This window comes from Lissotriton helveticus, chromosome 4_1 (assembly GCF_964261635.1).
Source record: "Lissotriton helveticus chromosome 4_1, aLisHel1.1, whole genome shotgun sequence".
In the NCBI taxonomy this organism is placed as follows: Eukaryota; Metazoa; Chordata; class Amphibia; order Caudata; family Salamandridae; genus Lissotriton; species Lissotriton helveticus.
The window spans coordinates 1,589,776,850-1,589,802,893 of NC_136063.1; the positions used below are offsets into that span (position 1 = coordinate 1,589,776,850).

At 44.7% G+C, this 26,044-nt stretch overlaps 1 protein-coding gene across 1 annotated transcript in view; it reads left to right on the top strand.

Moving 5' to 3' along the window:
- VPS41 (VPS41 subunit of HOPS complex) overlaps nt 1-26,044 on the top strand; it is an 841,276-nt gene that overhangs the window by 521,596 nt on the left and 293,636 nt on the right. The window contains exon 15 of the mRNA XM_078688207.1: nt 5,112-5,173. Coding sequence (XP_078544333.1) covers nt 5,112-5,173 — 62 coding nt within the window. The remainder of the gene's footprint in view (nt 1-5,111; nt 5,174-26,044) is intronic.

Sequence of the window (26,044 nt, forward strand, 5' to 3'; positions counted from 1 at the left end):
AGTTCGCCCAGCTCTGGATCAACCTGCCAGGGCATGTGGTCTAGACCCTAAAGGGCACAGCAATCTGCAGAATCCGTTGTGGAGATGAGGTTCATCCCCCCTCTGCTCTCTGATTGCCTGGTGGTTTGTGTTTACCTGTGCGATTGCCAATGTAGATCATTACATGCAGTGTGGATCCCCAATCCAGCACTCTTACTACCCACAATTCCGGTGTATATGTGGATTGTGCAATGAGGTACTCTCTTAAACTACCACCCCAGCCCACCTTTTGGGGCGCTGCAGAAATGTAAGTTTTGCTTTGTACTTTGGAGCACATTTCTGTTGATCCTTTCTGCTAGGTTGCGGTAGCGGTGCCCTCCGCACCTCTGTAGTAATTTGACTAGATCTAGCCACTAGGAAGTCAGCCCAGGAGCGGCTGGTGTGGGTACCCAAAGACACCCGTAAGGCGTGTGCCCTACTCGTATATCCCACACTTACCATTCACTCCTTGGAGCCTGAGGGAAGTTTGTTGTCACCTCGTCAGCTTGTGCTCAACCTAATCCTCTCAAAGCAACAATATTGACATACAGCCTTGTCGCTCTATGATGGGTCAAATCCACACCGACTTTGCTTCTACCTTCACCATTTCCTACTTTTGTCCATCACCAACTTGGAGAACCTTTACTCTGCGCATTGAACTTCTTTGTGGCCTATCGGTAGGAGTATGTGTGTTTAACTCAGGGGTAAGCTAAATAGCCCTCTTATGCCTGGGGAAATTACTATCGGTAAGAGTATGGCAGAAGTTAGACAGCATAAAGACATGAAGGACCAAAAAGAAAACAAAGAGAAATACATGAAGGGAAACCTTAAAAGACTGAAACAAAGCCCTCCTATTTCGGACTCTGGTCAAAAATCAGTCAAATAACCCATCTACGCATAACACCATTTTGAAGAAATTAAACTTGGTCCTTGATATTGCCGAAAGCACAAACAAAAGCAGCAAAGACCTGCTGCAAGCCGATGTTCCTGCTATAAGAAAGGATTTGAAGGACCTGACAGTAGGGATCTCCAATGCCATGGGTAGAATAAATTCCCTTGAAGACTATAGCAATTTGCAAGCAACACATCTAAAGAAAACAGACACCTTGCTGGCTTTTCTAAAGAGGGACATAACTGACCCGAAGGACAGAAATAGAAGAAGCAATCACAGGATATTTGGCCTCTAGGAGGATGTTAAAAACAATTCACCCTCTGTTGATTGACTTTGTTTCTACATGGATTCTCTTCCATTTAAAATCAACTTTAAAGGGAAGGCAATGGTCTTCTCCGACTACCTGCATTGGTAAACTTTCTTGCTAATAAAGCTGAGACCAGTATTGATGAACACCTATCCTCCTCCTTGTCTACACCTGACTCTTTCATATGCTCCCATGCATGGCAGTTTTCATTGACACCCCCCATGGTGCCCATTAAAGTACTTCTCTCGGTGCTGATTTTTTAAATTAATTTTTTAAAATATCTTTATTTGCATTGTGTCAAGCAAACAGGTTACAGTGAACATAAATGAAAAGGAAGGGGAGAGGGAAAGGAAAAGGGAAGACAGATGAGTAATCGAGCTCGGATGAGACAGTGAACAAGCAAATCAGCACAGGTGCAGGAAAGGACCAGCAGTCATTTCGGGAGCAGTCGCAAACCTTGATGTGCATTAAGTCCATGTGGCCAGTGACTGATCATAGATTGCATATTCGGTGTACCAACTATCAGAAGGACCACTTTTTAGTTTCCATACAAAGCAGAGAAAATTCTTCTTCCTGTCTCAACTTTACACATCCATGCCTGTACCTGACCATACGGCTTAGTGCCAAATCGTGGCAAAATCAGATACAATTTGTTGTTTTTGTAAATCTCCAATTAAACATAAAAACAAACAAAGAAAATAGTCGTCACATCGTCACGCCCTGGTTAGAGTATGTAGAGGAAATGTGTTGTCTACGTAGCCATACAGCATTAGATGTGTCCCCCATCCTCCTGGTGATTAAGGGAATCAGTGATTATGTCGTCACTACCTTGGCTCATGGAGAGTTCAGGCGTGCCCGCCCCCACCTCATTATCCCCTCCCTGTCTCCCAGCCTCCTGAGAAGAGCTGCACCCCCCCCCCCACCCGCGCATGTCAGATCCATCATTACAGCATCCCATGGCTGGGCAATAGGGTATTTACGCATTCCTGCTATTTCCTCCCTATGTATTGATGTACTTTCCGCCTATGCCCATACTAGGAGAGAGTTTCTCTAGCCGACCGAGGGTTGGCATCTCCTCTAGGCATTGATAATGCTCTTTTACCACTATCTGATATCCTGTCCGTCCAGGTTCTGTCATTGCTTCTGCACTAGCGCCTTTGTGACCAAGGAGCATGATCAATGCGTCTCATTCACAAGTGTCGCTCTAGTGATGTTAGTCTTTAACTAATTAGTATGATACACATTCTAACTTTTTATTGACAGGTTGTTATTCCTCACAGGTCTTTGTCATTCCTTCTGGTGATTAGTTTATTACAGCTGATGTCTGTTTAGTAACCTGCACGCAAAGCACTGTTATATCCCTCCTTTTTATGTTCTTTTATAACTCCTGCAATTTTATTATTGGAAAACCATGAGATGTTACTATGTACACTTGTTTTCTTCTTCCTGTTTTTTCAGTGTTGGAGTTTTCATAATGGTGGGTATGATGTAATACCACATAGAGTTGCCTCAGTTCTTCTATAGTCAATGTAGCCTCACCTCCAATACATGTAGGGGCTTGTAATTTACAACCATTGCACATTTTGTTCTTGACTATTTTGTTGTTTATTATACTCAACAGAATGACACCACCTGTCTTATGCCCCCTTGTTACGTTGTTCCTTATTGTCCAAATGCCTGTCTGTAGTGCTCTGTCTTGTAAGCTGATGCCCTACTCGGCTTCCTGATGCCTATACCTATTCTGGCTCCTATTCCAAATGTAATAAATTTCTTCCTGCAGACTCCCTTCGTGCTTGTGTCTCTACACAGCTCTGCATTTATCTCTTAGTCTCCTTGAGACTTCTGCTTCCATTCTTAAAATTGTAACTCTTTTGTTATATTTATTTTCTTTCCTCCTTCCCTTCTGTGTCCCCTCACTATATTGCTGTCTTGGTGTGCCTCCCTCCAGATACATGCCTTCATAGATTCGCATCTGATGTCCCCAAATCATCGCTACTAAGATTTCTGACCGCCACCAATTATGTATTTGACCCTTTGCGCTGTGCCAATTATACTCTCCTTTTTCCACATTCAGTAATCCTATGTAATCTACGGTCCCACTCCTATCACATGCTCCTTACTCGCGTATGGCCACCACAAAAGTAATCTCCCTAAACACCAATGGCATCAACCACCAAATTAAACGCCATAAAAATCTCTGAATATTGTCATAAGCTAGCTGGTGACATAGTAATTCTTCAAAAAGCTAAAATAGCTGACAAACAAGCCCTCTGAATGCGGGAAGGGTGGGCCAATGACTTGGTGTGCTCAGATGCATCCTCCAAGAAAAAATGTGTAATTTCACTTATCTTGAGAGACTCGGGCCCGCCCATATTTCCGGTTGAAGATAACAGGAGTAGGTGGCTGGTCACTAGACTCCAATGGGGCGACTCCAAGGGAAATGGGGTTAATATATATGCTCCCAACAGTGATGTTCCTCGCTTCTGGATTTCACACACATCTAAATTAGCAGCCCTCTCCGTGTCACCTCGTATTATTTGCAGTGGCGATTTCGGTCTGTCTATGTACCCAATTATAGACAGAGATTGGATTTTTAAGTTTCTACCCCCAAAAGTGCATAAAGCCATGCTTCAATTCTGCTCTGCCCTGGGACTGGAGGGCGTCTGTGGGATCCACATTTCTCCAGGTAGAGACCTCACTTTCTCTTCGCATCTGCATCAGAGTTTTTGACAAATTGACTACCTCCTAACTAGCCCCTCCTTTGTACAAATTTTTTCATTTTGATCAATTGAGCCTATTTGTATATGGGATTATGCAGCCATTATACTCTCTCTTTCCTTTTCCCCACTTCGATGTAAAAATACAGTTTTTCGATTCTATAACGACCTCATTGAGGACCCGATTGAATGCCAGAAATTAGCTGATCTAGACATTGCCCTCCTTGGTCTTCTAATGATTGCTTTCTTTAGATTGGATATATTTCAACCAAGTCTCTTTTCACAATTGGAGAGCATCACTTATTTACGCAGACCTAATTTCTCCCTATATAACTCACCAGGCCATCCCACTATCTCAAATGACATTTGGCATTCCTTGGATCTGTGAACCCAAGATCATGGCCCAAACACCCTGCTGCAATTTTGTCTAACTATGACACCTCTCCCCAAATTATGTTAGGTTATGGTAGTCACACAACGTCCTCCTCATTCCCTTTCAATCCTACCCCTGTAGGTCCTCCCTTGCTTACCTACATCTGTGCCCCAGTTTCCCTAACTTCCTCTCGCCTTTATTTTTCCCTCACATTTTTCCATCATTGGTACTTTTCTTTCTGATCTTTGACCTCTGCTGACACTCCACAAGCCCTCTTGTAATTTTTGAGGTTTCTTTACTTTGACATGCTTTGTTATGTCGCTGTATTTTTTAATCTCTGTTAATACATGATACCTCCTGGCATTAACACCTTTGCTTCTACCTGCTCCGCTCAACATATGCTTCTTCCTTTAGGAATATTACCAGACATGTTTTTGTCTGTACGTGTTGTACCTGCCCTACAGTGATACATTGGAACTTTTGTTGCTTTTGCTCAGCCTCCTTCTTTGGTTGGTTATTTAACTCTTAAATACAAATGTCAATAAAGACACGTTGAAATTAAAAGCAGTTAACACAAATGTCTGTTATATTTAAACACACCTGAAGTACTAATGCATTGCCATTACTCTAGCGCAGCTGTCAATAATGTTCATATTGTTTTGTCTGAAGGACACTTGCTAAAGTCTGAAAAAACCTTAATGAAAAAGATGTTAATGAGCTCCTCACACACCAAACACAGTTAAATAAGTCATTGCAGCAGTATGAAACATACAGATGACTAATATGAGATCTGCTGTTTTTCAGGATATAGGCTTGGCCTACATTACTCACCTTGTGGAGAAACAAGATTACGACTTGGCTGCACGGTAATATTTTATAATTGAGTCGCTACATCTGTTTACTGGGAATTACTCATAATATTATGATTTCCATATCAAAGAACAGCCTTTAACAAACTCCCTAATCCATTCAATTTTCTCTTTAAAATTTGCCATTGCATATTCTGAAAGAGCTGACAGATTTGATCAGTACAGCAGGTGTTTGATGTTATTGTTCTGATTTAGAAATCTAAATGGTCACTTTTTTTTTGACCAGTGGCCAGACATATCCTATCATCAAGAGTCAGAATAGTATCCCTTTATTGAGACTGGTATGTTTGTATCCTATATGTTGATAATGTACGGTCTATTTAATGGTACCATGCCTACAATCCGTAATGATAACATGACACTATTGCTTTATGTTCACAGGTTTTTAATTGGTGGGGTGTTTGTGCATCCTACTAAGAAGCTTGAAATGTCAATAAAATATACAAACATCCGTAATTATCACACCCATTATAGGAGCTCAATTCGCTCAAAGTTTATCCATGTACCAAACCCTTGTGATAATTATTTTGAATTTAAGATTTTGCCGTAGACTCAAGTCTGTTTTCCAGTATTTCTAAGGGTATTTGAGTGACTTTTCAATAGTTGTGTTTGTTTTTTATTCTTTTATTTGTCAGGGTTGTCCTTTCTAGTGCCCCCTCATCTAAAAGCTCCTAGACTGGCAGCTTTTAGTCTCTTACAAACCCGGTTCTATTCATTTTCTGAACCGTTGGATTTGATTCATAGAGGATAGGAATGTACTGTGCTCACAAGCCCTCCATCATATAAGAATGTTTCAACCCTTAGATGAATTAAGCCTTTTTAACTCCTGAACAAGTTTTTTGATTAAGGTATGTTGTCATTCCTCCAGCAAGTTATAAAAGGAAGCTATATGGTAAGCTCCAACCAGGGCTCGTGTGGGTTCTAAGAGCTCTGGCTTATCTATCCTTGACCCTCAGTAAAACAGCTCTTTGAGGTTGACCACTGTATGTACTAGCCATTCAGGTTAAACTGAATTTCTGGAATCAGTCACCTAGGACATTTGTAAGTGAAGAACACGCAGTTAGAATCTCCAGAAAGGGATGATTGAGTATTTCACCAGAATCTTCAGAAAGGTACATTTGATTATTTCACCTCTACCTAAATAATCAGTTACCTACAATACAGCACTCTCATAATCTCAAAGACACATATAAAAAAGTTTATAGTCTTTGCATTGCTGCCTCTTCAATTTTAGTTTATTCAGCCCATGTTTTCATAATAAGCTTGGTCTGAACCATTTCTATTACCCAAGAATGCAGGCTCTCCAGTCCGGCATGTATAATGTCAAGGATTTTTTTTCATATATGTGCGTCACAAAGTAAGATTGACTTATACTTGTATACAAGAGGCGGTGGCATTGTGGGTCCCGCGAGGGCTGAAATATTTGTTTTATTGTTAAATAGGGGCTTACTGCAAATGGACAAAAAAACTTAAAAACTCCCTCTTGCAAAGATTAGACCTGATTTTGCAAAATGGTTACATCTTCACCTATCAATATAGAACTGGGTGCAGGCCATGAAGATGATGACCTCGCCATGTTTTAACTATATCTTGGGGATGCTGCCAGTACCTGTTCCTCACCCTCTCCTGTTGGGTATTGATTCTAAAATAAAAAACTTTGTATGGGACACTAGTGAGCCATGGATCCGTAGGGGCGAAACTGTATGTGCACACTGAGGCGGGAGTGCCCTGTTTGCCATAAATGGGAACATACTTCCTGGCCACTCAGTTATCTCAGATGGTTCGCTGGTCACCCACCAATATAGATCCCCCTGTATGGAGACGGATATAACAATCCATATTGCAGTGTGAGGGCAATCTAGGGGCCCTCTATGTGGCAAAGCCGATCTGCCAGATGACAGGTAACTTAATAGTTCTCCATATGCCCCGAATATGGAAACAGACGCATGCCTCACTGGAGCTACACCCCTAGCTCTACAATTATGCCCCACTTTGGAATAATGCAGGGATACGGCTAGAGGGACTTAAGGTTGTCTGGCCTGAGTAGAGGGGACAAGGCATCCGACATTAAAACAAATGATCCTGAGGGATACTCTTAAACTGTTTGCCGAACGAGCTCAGAATATGGCCTAGCACAAAAACCAATGATGGAAATAGCTCCACTTACGCCATTGCATCAGAGACAAGTTATGTAGTGGTCCATTAACTCTCCTGGCCTCACTGATCTGCACATATGTAAATAAGTGGTGCGCTGCCAGGGGAGCAATTTCAGGATTCTAAAATGTGCTGATAACCATTAATTTCTCACAGCATACCTTAGACTCCACCAGAACCTAAACTAAGAGACCTGACTGTGATTTAGCGCTATATAAATACCAATTAACAATAACAATAACAACCTTTTGGCAAGAGCCTTTATGCCATGTGTATTCTAGCAAGGCCTGGTCTGCGCTGCTGAATACCCATGACTCCTTTCTTCCAGAGTCTAGGCTGAAGATTTCCTACTTCAAATTACTCCTTAATTGGCACTGGTCTCCGACCAAGTTGGACAGAGCTGGTTTACTGCTACATTCTGCGTGAGGCAGGCAGATGTGATGTTGTGCACATCCTGCGTAGCTGCACCCAACTGTCGGATTACAGGTGTGAGGTGTGGCCGATCCTTGATGAGCCAGGGGATATCTGGATTCTTCTATCTACCTGCTTAACCCTTCTGCATGAATTGACAAGCAGTTTCCTTCCCACTAAACACAGAAGATGTTGGGTAGCAACGACCCTGGCGATTGCCAAACACTGCATTCTTCACTTTTGGAGGAAACCACCAGTGCTAACAAGCTATGAGTGGCTGTCCAAATTGGAGAACATATTTTCTATAAAATAAATGATCAAATGTGCACCTATGACTGGTTATGGGATCGCCTTCTATCCCCTTTGAGAGGCGGACGGCACAAACTGTGAGGGGTAACTGTGATAGAGATACTGGAGCCTCAGGCCTGCATAACCAGGCTGGGTATAAGGACCATGCCCTTTAGTGAAACTCTCTAGCTCCTCGCAGTCCTGCTGTGGCTTACCAATCCCTCCCCCTGCGATAGCACTCCAGTTGAAACGTGGAGTAGATAGTAGTGTGGGTGCGATAGATTGATACCCAAGGGTGACCTCGTCTGAACTTAGGAACTGTTGTACTCTGGAGGTAGTGTGTCCAGAGTTGATGCTGGTTTAGGATTATAGAGGGCAGTCTGTTACCTGGTCATCCACCTAATCTTAGTTGTTAATCATGTGTCACCGTTGTTAACCGAATAGAAGCCAAGATTACACATGACGAACACTAAACTGAGATATAACTGGTGGTACTTTCATAGCACCGCACGGGTGGGGGTAGGTTTTTATGTGCACCATATGTTGTATGTCTTGAATACAGAATTGATGCAAAAAAAGAAAGTGAGATTGAAATAATGTTTGCATTGTATTAATTCCAGAATTGCTTTCAGTTTCTCCTCAGATGAAGATCTGTAGTGAATTAGATGTGTAAAGGTGGGCTCTCCAAACCTCAGGCTATCAGTGTAAGGTTATTCTCCTGATATGCCATTCCAAAGAGTTTTACCCTCTTTCCCTCATTAGAGTCTGTGTGCCCGTTCCCCTCATCGCTCGTCCCTTAAGAAAGCATCTCTTTGCTTTCTTTATTAGCAAATACATACACATTCAGTCTATCACCTCTCACACATCCCCTGCTCAATATCATCAGAAACGTCTTCAATCTCAGTAATTAAAAATTCTGAGAATTCACCACAAGCTACCCATTTCACTAAAAAAGTAAGAAATGTATTCAAGTACGCTGGCATAAAATTTCTGATCAGATTTCTATTTCTGCTAGAGGCTCCTTACCTTTTGAATATATCCCCAGGCGTTAGCTTAGATCCAGGAAATCTTCAGCAGTACCCCTGCTCACAGGAAGGTGGTGCCGGCAGCTCCATATCTACGTCGTTCTGCTTGCCTATATTGGCACCAACCATACGTGCTTTTGAACCTGTCTCTGACTTTTTTCCTCAATTTCTACAGTGTGCAAGGGACAATGTCACCTCCCAGCTCTACAGGCTTCAAACAGTGTGGGGAATTTTGCAAACAGGCGTTTGTGACTAACCCGCACAAAGCTTGCATGTGTTGCCCAGGTCAGACTACGACTCCAAGGTCTGCGTAACTGCGCCTTGATGCACCCCAATGCCATATTGATTGGGGAGCTAAGCTGTTCATAGCAAAGCACCGCAAGACTCCATATCGTGACTGGTTGAATTCCCAAACCAGATCACAGTGCTGCTCCCGAGGCTGGTCCTAGGAAAAATCATCTACGAGGTCAAAATCCTTTGGTAAGTCCAAGTAAAACACAGGAAGTCCAAGTGGGACTCAGCCCCTTCTTGCCACTACCAATGTCCCGAGGAGGTGTGAGGGCATCAACGTGCCTTCGGGTGTTGCATCAGAAGTCATTAGACTACAGAGCCAATTACAACCTTGACCCACGGCAACTTGAATTCCTGGGGCTGTTGGAAACACTGCAGCAATTGTAGGAATCCCATGAAGCCATGATGCTGCTTTTTGTCACGTTACCCTCTACCTCTGTTGCTCCTACAGGCCCCAAGGATCCAGGAGACCTCGCAACTAGACTTCTGCCAGTGGGTTCGTCCTCAGCACCAGCTCGGCCCTTGGGGTTTGTTCTGGGATTCAGACCAATCTCAGTACCGGTTCCCTCTCTGGCACCACAACCCACGCCGGAACACATCGCACCAATGCTGATTTCATTGCCATCGACTCCGGACAACGACAGCCAACCCATTGTGCTGTCCAATGCTAAGATGAGGCTGAGGCTGGTTGCTGCATTTACTTTACCTCTGCCATTTAGCCTCCTTTTTGATTCCAGCATGGTACCTGACCCCCCAGGAGGGCTCATGTCCGACACAAACTGTTTGGCATGGGCTCCCGAGGTGGAAAGCGCCTCCTTTGCCATGGTTGTACATATGGCAGCTGAAATTCTTGATCTTCAGCTTCTTATCCAGAAAGCAAAGATCAATGTTTTGACTGAGATGCTTCAAGCAGACTAAAGGCGTTCTGGGCCTCTTCTGACTTTAAAAGAGGCTCTTCCAAGCATGATTTTGGAATCCTGTTCAGGCCCTCCTGTTAATCGACAGGTTGTCAGGGGTGATCTCCCTGCTCCCAAGCTACCCAGACTTTCCTACCCACCATTCTACTTCAGAGAGCCTCATGGTACTAGGTTCGGCCAGCAAAGGCCATCCCTTCCTGACTACTCCCTCTGACAGGGAATCCAAGAGAATAGAGATTTTCGGGGAAAGGATCTTCTTCTACGACTTTGATCCTCTGCTCTATGATTGCCAGTTGCCTTCTAGGCCGCTGTTCTCATGCCTTGTGGGATTCAGTGGCTCAGATGCTCTCTGTGATGCCAGAGGAAGCCTTTGCTATCCTTTTCCAGGCTGTGCATGGCGGTTTGCGATGCAGCCAAATTCAATATCTGCTGATAGCTGGACTCCACTGATTTGCTTGGCAGAGCCATAAACACCAGTGTGGGCCTTCGCAAGCACGCCTGTATGCGGTCCACTGGATTTTCATAAGATACTCAGGCGAGTCCATGCAATTTGTTGGTTCCCATGTTTTTGGGGCAAACTTTTTGGCTCTAGTTTGTTTTTATAGATAGCCGGGTTACAATGCACACCCTGGATCTTTCCACTCCCCTGTGCCTGCCACACCATCAGTTTCTCTCTGTGGCTATGGTAGTGTCTTTCAGTATCGCAAGCAAATCCGGGTAGCACAGCAATCCTCATGTGTGTTTATGGCTGTGGTACCACAGAGCACGTAGATAACAGGAAAGTGCGCAGCCCAGTTTTCCACTAGTTTAGTTGCCGCATCCCCGAAGCCTCTTTAGTGTGTCTTTGCTGACACTACTGAAGTGACAGGGTATAACTTCTGACAAATGGGTATTGCAAATTATGTTTCAGGTTACATTTCTTGAATCACAAAACACATAAGAGTGAATAAGGCATATTTAGATTATCCTAGGATTCTTACCTAGACTTTAGGAAATCCCCAGAAATTAGCAAATGACATTGCCTTGAGTGAAAACTGGACCACCTTACACTTTTCATTTATGCATGAGCAAACCAAATTCAGAAATTTAAAAAATGTGAAAGGTATGGCCTCACACACACCCTGAGTGTCATGCTTCATCATCGGCCAACCTCACCCGCCACCGCATTTTCTACAGGCGGGTCAGCTTCTCCAAGCAATACTCAGGAGCCTCTCCTGATGGATGATGGGGTGTAAATCCACACAAAATGCACCTAAAGTTACAAAACCCAAGACCCCTTACAAAGATATGTCTTTATTTAAGTGCTAAAGGAGGAGGAATGATATCGATCTATCTATCTATCTATCTATCTATCTATCTATCTATCTATCTATCTATCTATCTATCTATCTATCTATCTATCTATCTATCTATCTATCTATCTATCTATCTATCTAACTCCAGGGAGTTGTCATTACTCCTGCATCAAAAGCGGTCGACAAGTTTCATCCGTGTGGCCCAACAGTGTCTGTGACTTTCTTCATTACCAGGGATCCCATCTTCCCTAACTTCTACATATGTCGCACATGCATACAAACCAAACTGTTATAGATAGTTAGGTTCTCCTGCTAAACGGAGATTCACTTTAGTCAGCATGTTGTAGAAGGGGTCCTGTAAAGACATAGTTAAACATACTAAACATGGATGAAGTGTTTCTTACTTCATACACTCACAAAAGTACATGCCAAACTATAAAGCCATGGTCAAACCATTAACAATAGACAAGTGACACTGTAAGTGAGTAAATATCATGAAACGCCGCACTGCACACATGCTGTCTTAATCATGGGAGTAGTGAACAGCACAACTGCATGCAAATTCATACTAAAGTAAGTATATACCCGGCGCTAAGCTAGGGACAGCCCCATTGCAGAGGTAGATGAGGGTGGCCTTATAGTCACACACTAGGAGTCAAAAAGCTATAGAAAGGCTATCACATAAATGCACATATTTGGTGGAAGGGCCCTGGTAATGAGACCAGGATTGCTATTTGATGGTTTGACCTTGGCTTTATAGTCTGGAATGTACTTGTGTGAGTGTATGAATCTATTAAGAACCTAGTAACTGGTACAACATGTACCCAGGGTCTATAAATTAAATGCTACTAGTGGGCCTGCAGCATTCATTGTACCACTGACTAAAGTAGCATTTTAAACATGCCTCAGGCCTGCCATTGCAGCCTGTGTGCAATTTTAAACTGTCATTTTGACCTGGCAAAATAAACTTTTTCATGAATAGCTGATCTGCAAAGGTGGGCCAGACCTAAAGTGCATTATTACATTGGCCCTTCAGCTTCAAATGTAATCAGTCTCTGAAACTCTTCCTGGGCTAACAAATCCCTCTTCAAAACAAGACTATGTTTTTTTGCTATTAAATTTATTGTAAAGAATACTTGTTGGAAAACGAGGCAGTATCTGTGAGACCTGCACAAATAACATGACTACATTTGTCCTTCACTGGGAACCAAACACCCAATTGTAGCGCCTGACTCTCAGAGGTTAGCGTTGTAGAGCAGTCTGAGGCTTACTCAAGGGAGGTGGTGTGGGCTAGTAATCACCATTACAGGTGCGCAGAAATAACACTCAATAATTGATTGTCCAGTCTGTTCTTAGCTTTATAAAAGTAAGAGTACATTTATTAAGCACACACACTACTCAATACTATGCACCAATTTACAAATATACATAAGCTGTTGGAATTACTTTGTGACATTGCATAACATCTTCACCCCTCCCGCAGGGGGGTGGGGTCTAGTACCACCACTCCCATGTATGCACATCATCTTGCCCCCTAATGCAGTTAGTTGACCATAACCTGGAGCGAGGGCCCTGCGCACTGGCACCATCCCAGTGGCGACCCACCCCATTACCCCAACAAGCATTTAAAATATGCACTCCTGCCCTGGTGACACATAATCCTGACTGAGCATCCCGCACTGACCATACAGGATACACCTCTACATCTTAGGGGCTAACAGTCTGGATTGTTCTTCGCCTAAGCACAACAGCAAGAATACATGTTTAAGCATCACTTAAGAATGACAGTACTAATCACATTTGTTGGTTATTAGATTGCATTGCAATTACAGCCCCTAACGGCATCATAGATGAACTCACAGGAAGAAGCATATACATCCAGACAGCCTAGCAGGAATGTCGAGCAACATAACCCTATTTAGCTTATGACATGACCTTACACAGGTACTTCACAATACACATGTGGCTTTCAGTCCCTCTAAAAGGATAACCTTAATAAATGCCTTTCTAGTGCACTTACACCACTTCACCTCCAGGGGATGCCCTTTCAGACATCCACAACTCAGACCTCCATGTCAAGGTGTAGTCCTTTAGGCAACCCCAGCTGCAGAACAAAAGTTCCAGCCATGGGGATGCTGATGATGCTTTCCTGAGCCCTTGAGGGGTTATTCTTTATAAGTCTCCATGAGACTTAGGGAGGGACTTTCCTCCGTTGTGCTGGGGGAGACTGCGTTACTCCTGCAGCTCCCCTTGCACCCTGGCACTCACTTTCTAACAATAATATTTTCATTTTCCGCAATGCATGTACAAAATGTTGCTCCACACTTTTAGTAACGAGGTTAAGGAGCGCGGAGCTATTCATGAATTATTTTACGAGCATCTGGCAGAGCTCGTACCAACGCTGCACACTAATTTTCATTCATATTTGGATTAGTATTGTGACCATTTTGTACCTTTGTTGATTGACTGTTTTTGCTTGAAACATTTGAGAGCATTATAACATTCACTAAAATAAACGTTTTGCCAATTTTGCCATGCCTAAACCTTAATTTTTAATACATATAAGTCACCCCAGAGTAGGCCCTAAACAGCTTAGTGCAGTGTATTTAAAAAAGTTAGACATGTACCTTTAAGTTTTCTATGTCTTGGAAGTGAAAAACCCTTAATTTTGCTTTTCACTAATGCAAGGCCTACGTCTCCCATAGCATACCACTCGGTTAACTTATCACATTTTATAAGTGATAGCTTTTGTTTGGGAGCAGGTAGAAATGTTGTGTTTACACTCTAATGAGTTGTAATTTAAAACCCTCTTTAATCGTGAATTCAGATTTTAAATCACAATTCTGAATATGCCACTTTTAGAAAGTTAATAGAAGGACATGATGGATGGAGTGCTGAAACTTTTCAGACACTCACCCCCAGTCACAGATCTGGGTTGAATCCATCAGAGTCTTTAGCTCACTTCGCCACCCCAGTTCAAACACAGCTAGTTAGAAAGTTGGTATTTTCCTGTCCTCCCATTCCTCCAGAGACAGTGATACAAGTGGGATAAGGTGTTGTCAGGATGGGAGGGGCAGAGTGGTCAACTACCACACTTGCCCTTCAAAGGAGCTGTCCCAGCACACTCCTAAAGTATTTCACACTAGTCTGTTGTCACCCCAGGTTCTTCTGAGCCAGGGTAGGGGAAGGAAGGGAATTCCACAACTAGATGGGGTTGGTGAGGGGTGGGGCAGAGTCAAAACGTTTTTCCCACCTGAAACTCTACAGAAGGACTGCTCTGCTGCCAGAGGACTGCTTTGCTGCTAGAGGTTTGCCATGCTGTCTGAGAAGGAAGACTGAACCTGCACCCTTCATCTCAGGACACCTAAGTGACTTCAAGGGTCAGTTGCAACTGGACCTACCTGAGCCCTGCTGTCCTCTGCAAGAGTGAATCCCTGATCTCCAAGAAGCACCACACCAGGTTCTGGGCCCTTGGTTGGCATCAGAGTGCACTTCTCTGACGACAAAGGAGAAATCCTGAAGTTATGGCGTCTACATGACTGCAAATAGGCCCGTTCACACAGAGATGCTGCCTCTGTGATGACCGCCAGCACGAAGCTCCGGTGGACATGACTCTTCTCCCTACAGCTAACACCGGCAACGACGGTAATGCAAGATCTGCACTTAGCGTTACAGCGGCGACCACCTACGACACTTTCAGTAGGACTAACCTGGTCCCTGTATCCGGCCCGCGCTCCATCACACTCCTAAATTTAGGACTTTATTCCCGGTCTGGTGCAACCAGATAAGCGTGAGAGGCGCTTTGTGCTCTTTAGTGCTATACTTAACTAAATATTTGAAAATTCATTACTCTGGTTCTGCTGATTGAATTTTTGTCATTTTGTTGTCAAATAAGGTATTACATTTTACTCTACTTTTATAAATTACTGTGGGACTTTTCTTGTGCTGTGTTTTCACTTTCTTACTGTTTTAGGTTCTGCATAGATACTTTACACATTGCTTCTAAGTTAAGCCTGACTGCTTTTGTGCCAGGTTACCGGAGCATTACTCACATGTTAATTTATTTACTTTTGTGGTTCACCCTGACAAGGATTGTGGCTGTTGCTTGAGAAGCACCCCAACCGACAACTCAACTTCTCACAGAGGCCAACCAGAAAGGTGGAGATCAAAGGCGTCTGGACTCCGATGGAGGCCTGGCTCCATATCAATCTTCTGGAGCTGTAAGCCACCTGCTTGGTGGTGAAAGCCCTCAAAGGAAAGCTGGTGCAGGTGCTGATGGACCACACTATTGTCATGTGGTACTGCAAAAAGCAGGGCGGGGTGGGGTTGGTGACCCTGTGCAAGGAGGCTTTGCATCTGTAGACGTAGCTAGACTGCTTAGGAGTTTATCTGTTGGGGCACCACCTGGCAGGTTCTCCGAACGTCAGAGGGGACAAACTAATCCATTAATGCCTTGCAGATCACAAGTCGCTGTTACATCCGGAGGTAGATCAGGGTCTTTTCCTCAAATGGGGCAATCCCTGGCTTGATCTTTTCGCCACCACTGGGAATGCACAATGTTAGCACTTTTGCGCACTGGAGTTTCCAAGCAGTCTCTCACTTTGAGACGCATTCCGTGTAGAGTGGAACTCTTGTGTGCCTTTCTGCCAGTACTTTTCCTGCACGGAGTTCTGAAAAAGATCAGGACTGATTGTGCCCAAGTCTTCCTTGTGGCTCTGGATTTGGCATGGAAAGTATGGTATCCTGGGCATAAGTATGTCTCTCAATCCGGCTGCCTTATAGGGAAGGTCTCCTTTTGCAGCAGCAGGGCAGGGTTCTGTACTCAAATCTGAACATCCTGCTCCTCATGCTTGAAGATTGAACAAAAACAATTGAGTGCTTTTGATCTTGCTGCTGAGGTTGTAGATGTCACCATAGCCACCAGGCCTCAACCAAAGCTCTATATGCCTCCTATTGGTATACGTTTGTGGCTTGGTGTGCTTCGAAACAGATTGACCCACTCTAGCCAAGCTGTTCAAGGTTTTATTATTAGTGTTGTCCCTCGCCCAGCTTGGCCTTGCTTTGGACACTATTTAAGGGAACCTTCTGGCTTTCACCTTTTTATGGTTGCCAGAACAGCCCTCGTTGTTTAAATCGCAAGTTGTGATACTTTTCTGAAAGGGTTTTAATTAATGTTTCCCCCTTCTGCACTTGATATGCCCCGATGGGAATTAAATTTGGTCCTCACAATCCTCCTGCGTGCACTCTTTCAGCCTCTACACAGCTGTTACCTCTGGCTCCTTACCCCTGAGAAATTTGTGTTGCCATAACATTGAGCGAGTTGCAGGTCCTGTTGGTCAACTCACCCTCTACCACTTTCTTCTGAATCAATCTGTTTCTGCAGACTTGAGTTTTCTTCCCCCTCCACAGGTCAGAGCAGCACTCTTCTGGTGTTCTTTGCTCCGCTTCAACTTTTATAAGGAGAGGAGAGACTTCACTTGCTGGATCCAAAAAGGGCTTTCAGCTTTTACATTGATCATACGAAAGACCACTGGGTGGGGAGACTGCTTTTTATCCAATTCACTGGAGCAAAGAAAGGCAAGTCTGTGCAGAAAAATACCATTTCACCCTGGATCGCACTCAGCCCAAAGCCGCCACGAAGGTTTGCTGGCTCATTCTACCAGAGTTAAATCTGCTATCACTGTTGGTGCACTAGATGGCTATTCTAGACCTTTGTTGTGCTGCTACATACATTGGCTTCACTTCATACGTTCATAAGGCACTATTTTGTAAACAGGCAGGTCCGCTAGTAAGGACGTTTTGTCTACTCGCTCCTCCATGACTTATGGTTTGAGCCAGTTCACGGACCAACCTCCTGGTAGGTACAGCTTTAGTATTTATTCAGAGAGTGAGGAATCTGTGGTTAGAAGTCTGTAAAAAAAACAAGGTACTTACCTTCAGTAAAGTTTTTTCTGGTAGAGACTATTTCTAACCGCAGATTGCTCACCGAACCTCCTGCCTTCCCGTATTGTGAACTGAGCACTTTCATCTAAAACGATTCCAACTTCGAAATCTTCACACTGGTTATGATTTCTCAGATTTTGACTCTGCGTCAGAAGGCTCTGGAAAATCAGAAAGCAACTGATGGCAGGAGGCATGAGTGGCACATATATAGGCCTGCTCACGGTATGTCTGAGATGGAACAACATTGATGTGGAGCCGCCTGTGCCACTTTCTGATGCATAGGGGTACTGCTGAAGTTTTTCCATATCTAGTCTGTCACTTTAGGGAATATTCAAAAGGTGAGGAATCTGCAGTTAAAGAAAAAGAGAGTTAACAAAGATTAATAATTTGTTCTTTTGTAATTTTTTGAAAATTTAGCAATACAATACCAAAATTGCAGAAGGTCCTACGAGTGCCAAACTCATTGCAGCACCTTGGAACGTAGAGAGAGCATGCATTGCTGGCAGTATCGATAGCATGTAAAGATGTAGCTAATGATTCTTATTGGACCTGACATCCTTGGCCTGGTTTTCCCCCAACTTTTTGCCTTTCTACCTCTTATTTTTGCTGACTTCGTTTTTGCTGGCTTTAGGACCAGGGGTCGGCGGAGCTCGTGAAGTTCAACTCTGTGGAATTTCACAGAGTTGTCTGAAAACTCTGTTTAGTTCTGCAGAGGTCCGTTGGCACAGACTTCCAACCAACCTCATAAAAAGATCCCTCCACCTTTAATCATGCATGTTCTCTTTTGCCCCACTCCGCAGCACATCCTGTTGCAACTATGAGCTCCACTGATATTTATTGTGGGCCGCCCGTGATGCTTGATATACTCTCACTTCGGATGGGTGAATGGCAGAGTAGACCTGTTGTGTCCTTCTTGGACCCACCAATTGCTTGCAAATATGCCAGAAAGTTATCCGCTTTGTTCCTTTAGTTTATTGTTGAAGTTTTCTGAACCTGACATCTGTGTTTCATGAGAATCAGTTACATGAATATGTCTTTCACATTAACCCCTTCCATGCTCATGACGAGCTCAGCTCGTCATGGCATATACCTCTCAGGTGCTCATGACGAGCTGAGCTCATCATGACCACACCCGTTTTTATTGCTGTCCAGCACAGCAGGGGAAACTCTCAAGCAGCGATGAGGTTAAAATAAGCTGCTGTTAATTTTGCGGTTATCTTCCACTTATAGTTGAAATGAGCTTGTGCCCGAGCTATTTTAGCCTCAGAGACATGGCTGAATTTCCTTTTGGACGCTTGGAAAAATTGGGCATACGGCCTCAGACTGACTCCTCTGGTTTGTGATACCATCAGTACTGCTAACAATTTCAAATCACTGCCCACATTTTGCCTAAATGATCAAATATTTGGTCAAGCGCAGAAAAAAAAATGGAAAAACAGATGGACATGGAATTTTGCACATCTTGTCGAAACCTACTACTACTTACCGTGACCATGGTACAATTAGCTGCCTCAAAGCCGTGTTGTGCCCGTCTCCTGCTGAAAAGCTTGCCTGTATTTTTTAGCTTAATGGCGGCCCAATTTGAGGTGCTGATGAGGGCTTTAATTATTTTTTTTTTTTTTTTTTATTTTTTTTTGAAAACCTTTATTGAACAATGGAAGCTCACAAATACTGGCCCACAACCCCACGGGCTGGCCAGAAACAGAATGGTCAAATAACCAGCATACAAAAAGAAAATCTGCACAGGATTTAACATCAGGAGCACTGGTGAAGCAATAAAACAATCGAGCGTTCAGCAAGAGCAGGATAAGAAAGGTTAAGTTTTCTAGCACGGGGAGGGGACCAAAGGAATAACGGGCCGTATATGAGAATACAGGGAGGGACCGCGGCAAGCCGCCATTTTATAAACACAACGTAAGAAAATGAAGCCATATAATCAAATCTAGCAAAGGATAAAAACAGAATCAGATCATCAAACAGCAACAGTGGCAACAATCAATCGCGCTCACCCACCTCCGCCCCTACCCGAACAAAAAAGACGTATTCAAAAAGCCCCAGCACAAAGACTAAGCAATACGCACCCCAACGGAAAAAGGACACCTCCATAAAGGAGGAAGGGAAGGAGGGAGAAAAGGACAACAAAAGGAACACCCGCCAGACCATGCACCCCCAGGGGGAAAAACAGGACAAAAAAACCGGCATGCGATGGAACAGAAACACGATACCAGAAGAGGCAGCGAACCACAATCAGCCACACACCGGAAGAAGGACAGAAAACCCCCGGGGGAGATACGAGGTGACAGAGTCCCGAAAAAGTGGATACACAAGAGCCATAGAACAAAAAAAGGAAACTAAGGGGGGAAAAAGACCCCCCGACACAAACAGACCCCCCCCACCCACCCCTAAGCCCACCCTGCACCCCTGCAGAAGGCTACGGCCTACCCCCCCGCAGCGTGCCTGTCGCCCTAAATAGAACCCGAAATTTAGTAGAGCAAGGAAAGTTAGAATTAAAAGACAAAAAAGGGGGGGGGGGAAGGAAGGGAAGGAAAGAAGGGAGTAAAGACATACAAACATACACACGGGGGAGGGCCAAAGACAGGAGTAAACGCACCCATCCACCCGCCCGGGTTAAAGGTCCAAGTCCTCGGGAAGCCAAAGAGTATCAGGCCAAAGTCCAGGAGCACTAACCAGTTACACAGAACCATATCAGGACACAAAGATCATCCAAACCGTTCATGAGCTACCGCATATAAGAGCCAGGTTTCATCAGCCCTGACCCGTTTTATCCAAAGCAGTAAGGGTCCGATCCAACGAGGACCCTGCCAGAAAGAACAGAAGGCAGGCAGCAGGAGAGTCCAACGGCAGTCCAAAAAAGTCACAGGAAGAAGAGCACGGAAGATCCAGGAAAATCACAGAATGTAGCAAACGATGCAGGTACAGTTCCAAGGATAGATCCAGAAAAACCGACCCATCCGGGCCGGCACAGGAGACGTCAACGGGCAGTGATAATTGAGAGGGACCAGGAGAATCATGAAAGTCCGGCAAAACAAAATCCAGCTCCCGGGCCAAGGGCGGAGGAGGCAGCACAGGAGGAGAAGGCGCCGTCAGGTTGCGCACCTCCGGGGCGGCAGCCAGGGCAGAGGCCGCCAGGAGAGTACCAGCCACACCCCGCGATATCAATGCCTCATCCGGTCGCGGGGGCCCGGGAGGCCCGCAGTGAGGAACCGTCTCCAGAGCCAGGAGTGGCGCGGCCACCGAGAGCCGCCAGGATAGCAGGACGTTCAAGATCCCCTTAAGTGCAGGAAAACATTCACAGTATCCGACACCCGGGCCTTGCGGCGGGCCCCCAGTGCTCGTCCGGGCCCGGCCCAAACAATCGGGGTTGGTCGCCATCTTGAGAGCCCGCACAGGCCGCGCGGCCAACAACCTCCGCCGGGGCGGCAGTCAAGCAGAAGAAGTCCCGCCGACAGGCAGAAGAACACCCCGGACAGGAAGGGGGGCCACCAGAAGAGGGGGATTCGCCGGCCCCTCAATGTCGCCAGTCCCGTTCTCCGAGTCCGGGCGGCAAAGAACAAAATGGCCGGACCGGAGAACAAAGGGGGAGGAAGCTGAACACACGAGGAACCCCAATAATGAAGGGCAGCGTCACCATCCCAGGCTGCTGCCACACAGGAGTCTCTCAGCCAGGAACCTCCGGCTCACACGAACAGCGGCCCTCCAATCACCTCCAGCGCGCCCCGAAGGGCAAGCCCGCAGGCTGCATCCGGCCCAGGAGCCGGGACGGAGAACCAGGCCAGTCCGCTCTCGAGTCCCGGGAACGGTCGGGAGCACTGCACCGGACCCACAGCAGCCGGGACAACTGGAACAAGTGGTAAGTGCCTGCAGAGCGTCGGAATAGTACCACACAGCAAGGAGGGCTTCCCGGGGCAGGATAAATGCAGGATAAATGTGAAAAACACAGGCGGGCGAACGGAGCCGAGCTAAAGCGCGGCCATCTCGGTCGCGAGCTAGGCTCCTCCCCCCGAGGGCTTTAATTATTAACAACACCTTCACAGTAACACATTCTGTTTCCACTTACTGCAGAGGGCTGCGCTGCTGAAGAGAAGATGACAGATTCTTTCCCGTTCCTGCATTGCGTTATTCAGCGTTATACTTGGGTGATTTCAATTTGTATCCAACACACCACCTCAGGCAGACTGTAAAGGAGGAATCTAACATGTTGCGTGCCTCCCGATTTGCTCTGAAGGTTTCAGTCTGTGTCCCACAGAAGCACATCAGCACTACTAGAGTGCATTACTTGAATGTAGCCATAGGTGCAATATTATATGTAGAAACTCAGGTTGATCCGTGGTACATTCCACTACGTGGCTGAAGGTAAAGTGTTTGCTTAACTCCGTGCTCCAATTGGAGCGCGGAGTAGAAAAACTTTGCAAGCTCTGCTAGCGGAGCGAAGTTTACCTCCCAGGACTATTTAGGACTCCACTCACTTTAGTACTGCTAACCAGTGATGAAGTGCTTGTGTCTTCTTTAAACATGGTAAATGGGCTTACACCCAATTGGCACATTTAATTTACTTGTTTGTCCCTAGTGAAGGGGAACAACATGTATCTAGGGACTGTAAATTAAGTGTTATTACTGGGCCTGTAGCCTTGACTGTGCTACCCACTTAACTCGCCCTTTAAACATGTCCCAGGCCTGCAATTACCGTCTGTATGTGCAGTTTAAACCGCCATTTCAACTTGGCAAAATATTTATACATATGTCACCCATAGGGTAGGCCCTAAACAGCCCAGATGGCAAAGTGCAGTGTCATTTTAAAACATTGAACATTTACTTTTACTTTTTGCATGTCCTGCTAGTGAAAAACTCTTCAATTCCTGTTTCATTACTGCACGGCCTACCTCTCGCATAGGATAACATTGTGTTAGCTTATTTGATTTTAATTTTGATTTGAAATTTGTAGAGCGCAATAAATGCCCTATGGCGTCTGGGCATTAAACATCTGCAAATTGCCTGAATTGAGGTCTACAAGGGTAGAGAAAACAACCAGGACTTCAGATGTTTCCTTAAGCTTGTCATATATTGGATAGACATTTAAGATACCAATACAGTCGATTCCAAACTTGTCAGGTAGAGTGAACAAACCTTATGCCACCCCAAGAAATTTCCTTCTTTTTTGGAACAATGTCTGTTTTACAACCTGCAGAGCGCAACAATCTATTAGGTGTGTACCATACAAATGTATTTTTCATGTACTCAGGTCCAGAACTATAAAGTGATTTGCGTGCCGTACAGAGCTTTAAAGGCCACTCATTTTGTAACTGAAAGCTAGTGAAGCTCCAATAAAGCACCCAAAGCAGATTTCAACTTTCTCATATTCTTAAGCTGACGTGCAGCTGCGTTCTGCAGTGTCTAAAGCTTGTTTACAGAACGCTGATATATGCCAAATACAGGGCATTGCAATAATCCAACCTTGATAACACCAACGCAATAACAACCGATTTCTGAAAATCAAAAGGAATTAAAGGCAGAACCTTCCTCAGAGTTCTCAGCAGAAAGAAACAGGATGAGGTCAATTTATTAATCTGGTCTGTGAATGACAGATTAGTGTCAAAAACTGCCCCTAAATTCCTGACTTTTGGTACTGGCAAAGAGGGAGGACCCAGAGTCTGGGGTCACCAAGATTGATTACAAAAATAGGTGTCCTTCCTGACGAGCAGAACCTCTGTTTTTTCTGAGTGCAACTTGAGGCAATTGCCACTCATCCATCTAACAATTGCACACATGCATCTGTTAAACCTGTCAGTGAGCTCATCAGCATTGCTGGAGATCAACACTTCAAGTTGAATGTTGTCGGCATATGACAGTATGGCAAAGCCAAAGGAATTCATCAACTTGGCTAAGGTAGCCACATACATGTTGAAAAGTGTTGGACTCAGTGAGTACCGCTGGGGGACACCACAAAGCAGGGAGAAAGATTTTGAAATGAACAGACCAAGGGCTGATTCTGCAATCCCAATTTCCGCTAGGCTCTCCAACAGGAACGCATGACTCGCTGTATCAAAGGCTGCAGATAGGTGCAAGAGGAACACCACAGCCCTCCCTCCGTTGTTCAGGATGTGTCTGATCTCTTCAGTAGCTACATCCAGAGCTGACTCGGTGCTGTAACTTGATCTGAAGCCAAACTTTGCCTCATCCAGGATCTCATTTTATCTAAATACTCTGAGAGAGTGTTGTTTACATGCTTTTCAAGGATCTTCGCCGGAAAAGGTAATCGCAAGATGTTTTTTTCTTACTTGGGGTTGAGAGAGTGTTTTATTTTAAGTAGTGGACGAATGGAAGCTTTTTTCTATTCTGTAGAAATGATATCTGCATGAATAATGATATTTAAAAGTGGTAAGAGCCGTAGCTACCTTTTCAGCTAGGTCATGTATTACTTTAAGCCCGCAGGGGTCTGAAGGGCCTCCTGAATTAGTACGATCAATTAATTCTAGCGCTTGGTCAATCATCAAAGGTGGAAAGTTACGGAGCTCACTGTGTTTGAGGCTCTGGGAGGCAGTGTCAACACTTGGAGCATTTAAAGAGCGTGTTGAATCAAATTGTTTATATACTACCTCAACTTTATTTTTGAAGGATTCTGCCAGCTTATCACAAAATGGCATTATTGCATTTAATAAATACCAACTTTCACTTGAGAGCATGTAGGAATGTTGAGTTTGGTGTCTAAAGAATTGTAATTTAAAACCCTCCTTAATGGTAGTCGGATTTTCAGTCACAATTGTTGAAAATGCTACTTGTAGTAGGTTGTGTTATTAGAGACAGCGGTCCCTATCAACGAAGATTGTTGCGACAACTACATCTTGACTCCATACTCTGACTCATGACTTATGTGGAGCATAAGATGTTTTTTCTACTGTGACTACTGTAACTTATGTATCACCAAAAGTCACTTTGCAGCTATATGCCTGAGGTCTGGAAATCTGCAGATTTCCAGTACCCCATCACTTCCTGCTCACTGCATGAGATTATATGCTGGTTCATGTTTATCTAATGTGTAAATAAATGTAATATATTCCATTTGGACAGTAACATACCAAACTCTGATTGTAGTTTTGTGGTTCTGATTGCATATCTTCGTTGATAGGGACCGTTGTCTCTAATAACATACTCCTACCCTTGGTCCCTTCTGACTTTCAGGGTTCCCTTGTCCTTTGTTCACATACTTTAAGCAAGTTGGCATTTTCTTGTCCTAAGCATTTAGTGCATGCATCTTGCGACGCGTGACTAGGTGTAGCTGGCAGTTGGTGTTTGTGTTTTACTCCCAGACAGTGAGACAAAGGAGAATAGGTGTTGGTAAGATGGGCCATCTCTAAATTGGTGAGAGGGAGGCGCTGTCACCTACCACACTTGCACATCGCAAAGGCCCTGTCTGAGCACACACACAAAGGGTTTGACACTATTCTTTTGAGACCTCAGAAAAGCTGGGACCAGAGCAGGGAGGCAGGAGATTCCAAGAAAGCTCCAGAACATTCGCCTGCTTCAAAGTGGGTACCAGATTTAAATATTGTACTCTCAGACCCTACTCTTCAGTGCACCTCCGAACCTATGGAAGACTCAGCAGGACTCCTGTGCTGCTCTGCCATTAGGACTGCTACTCTGTCTCCCTGCTGTTTTGCCACCTGAGTGGAGTGGTCTGGACCTGCATCTTGAACCCAGGACAACCAGAGGGACTCCAAGGGCTAGTTGACTGTTATCATAATCAGAGCCGCAGGGATTGAAAAGGTTCCAACCACCTTGAACCCAGCACTTTTCTGCTGTGAGTCCTACCTCTCAAATGACGCCACTCCCATGGAAGTGGGCCGTAAGGTGCTCTGCTGCTTTTCTGAGATCCTGTGAGCAGAAAAGATGCAGCACAGCGCATCTCCCAGCATCCACATCAAAACACCCGGTGCTCAATGCATCCCTGATGCAGGTCCTAGCATCAAAGCCCACAACTTCATCAGAACTGCTGCTGTGGGACCTTTCTCGATGCATTCCTTCCCACCGCAAGCCCCTTGTCCACAGCATCCTTGACGACTATGCATGACTTCCACCTCAGCCTACAACTTCCTCAAAATCACTGCTGCACAATGCATCCTCGACGCAGGACTTCCATTTCAAACCCGTCATCCGTAGCTTCCTTGACAATGATGCAGCGCTCGATATCGCAGTCCGCAGCTTCCTCAGAACCGCCGCTGCACAAAGCATCTTTGACGCGAGATCTCACAGTGCTCAACAAACCAGAATTTAAGGTACTTTGCTCAGCGCTCCTAACTTGGTCCCTTTATTTGGTCCGCGGTCCATCGCAGTCAGTCTGAACTCGTGACTTTTGTCCCGGTCCAACGCGACCAGCTAACCACAATTAGTGCTTTGTGCTTCTAGGCACTTATTTTACTTAAACCTTTAAAATTAAGTATCTCTGGTTCTACTCATTGGATTTCTATTGTTTTGGTCTCAAATAATGTATTACATTTTACTCTACTTTTTTCTCTGGTGTGGGATTTT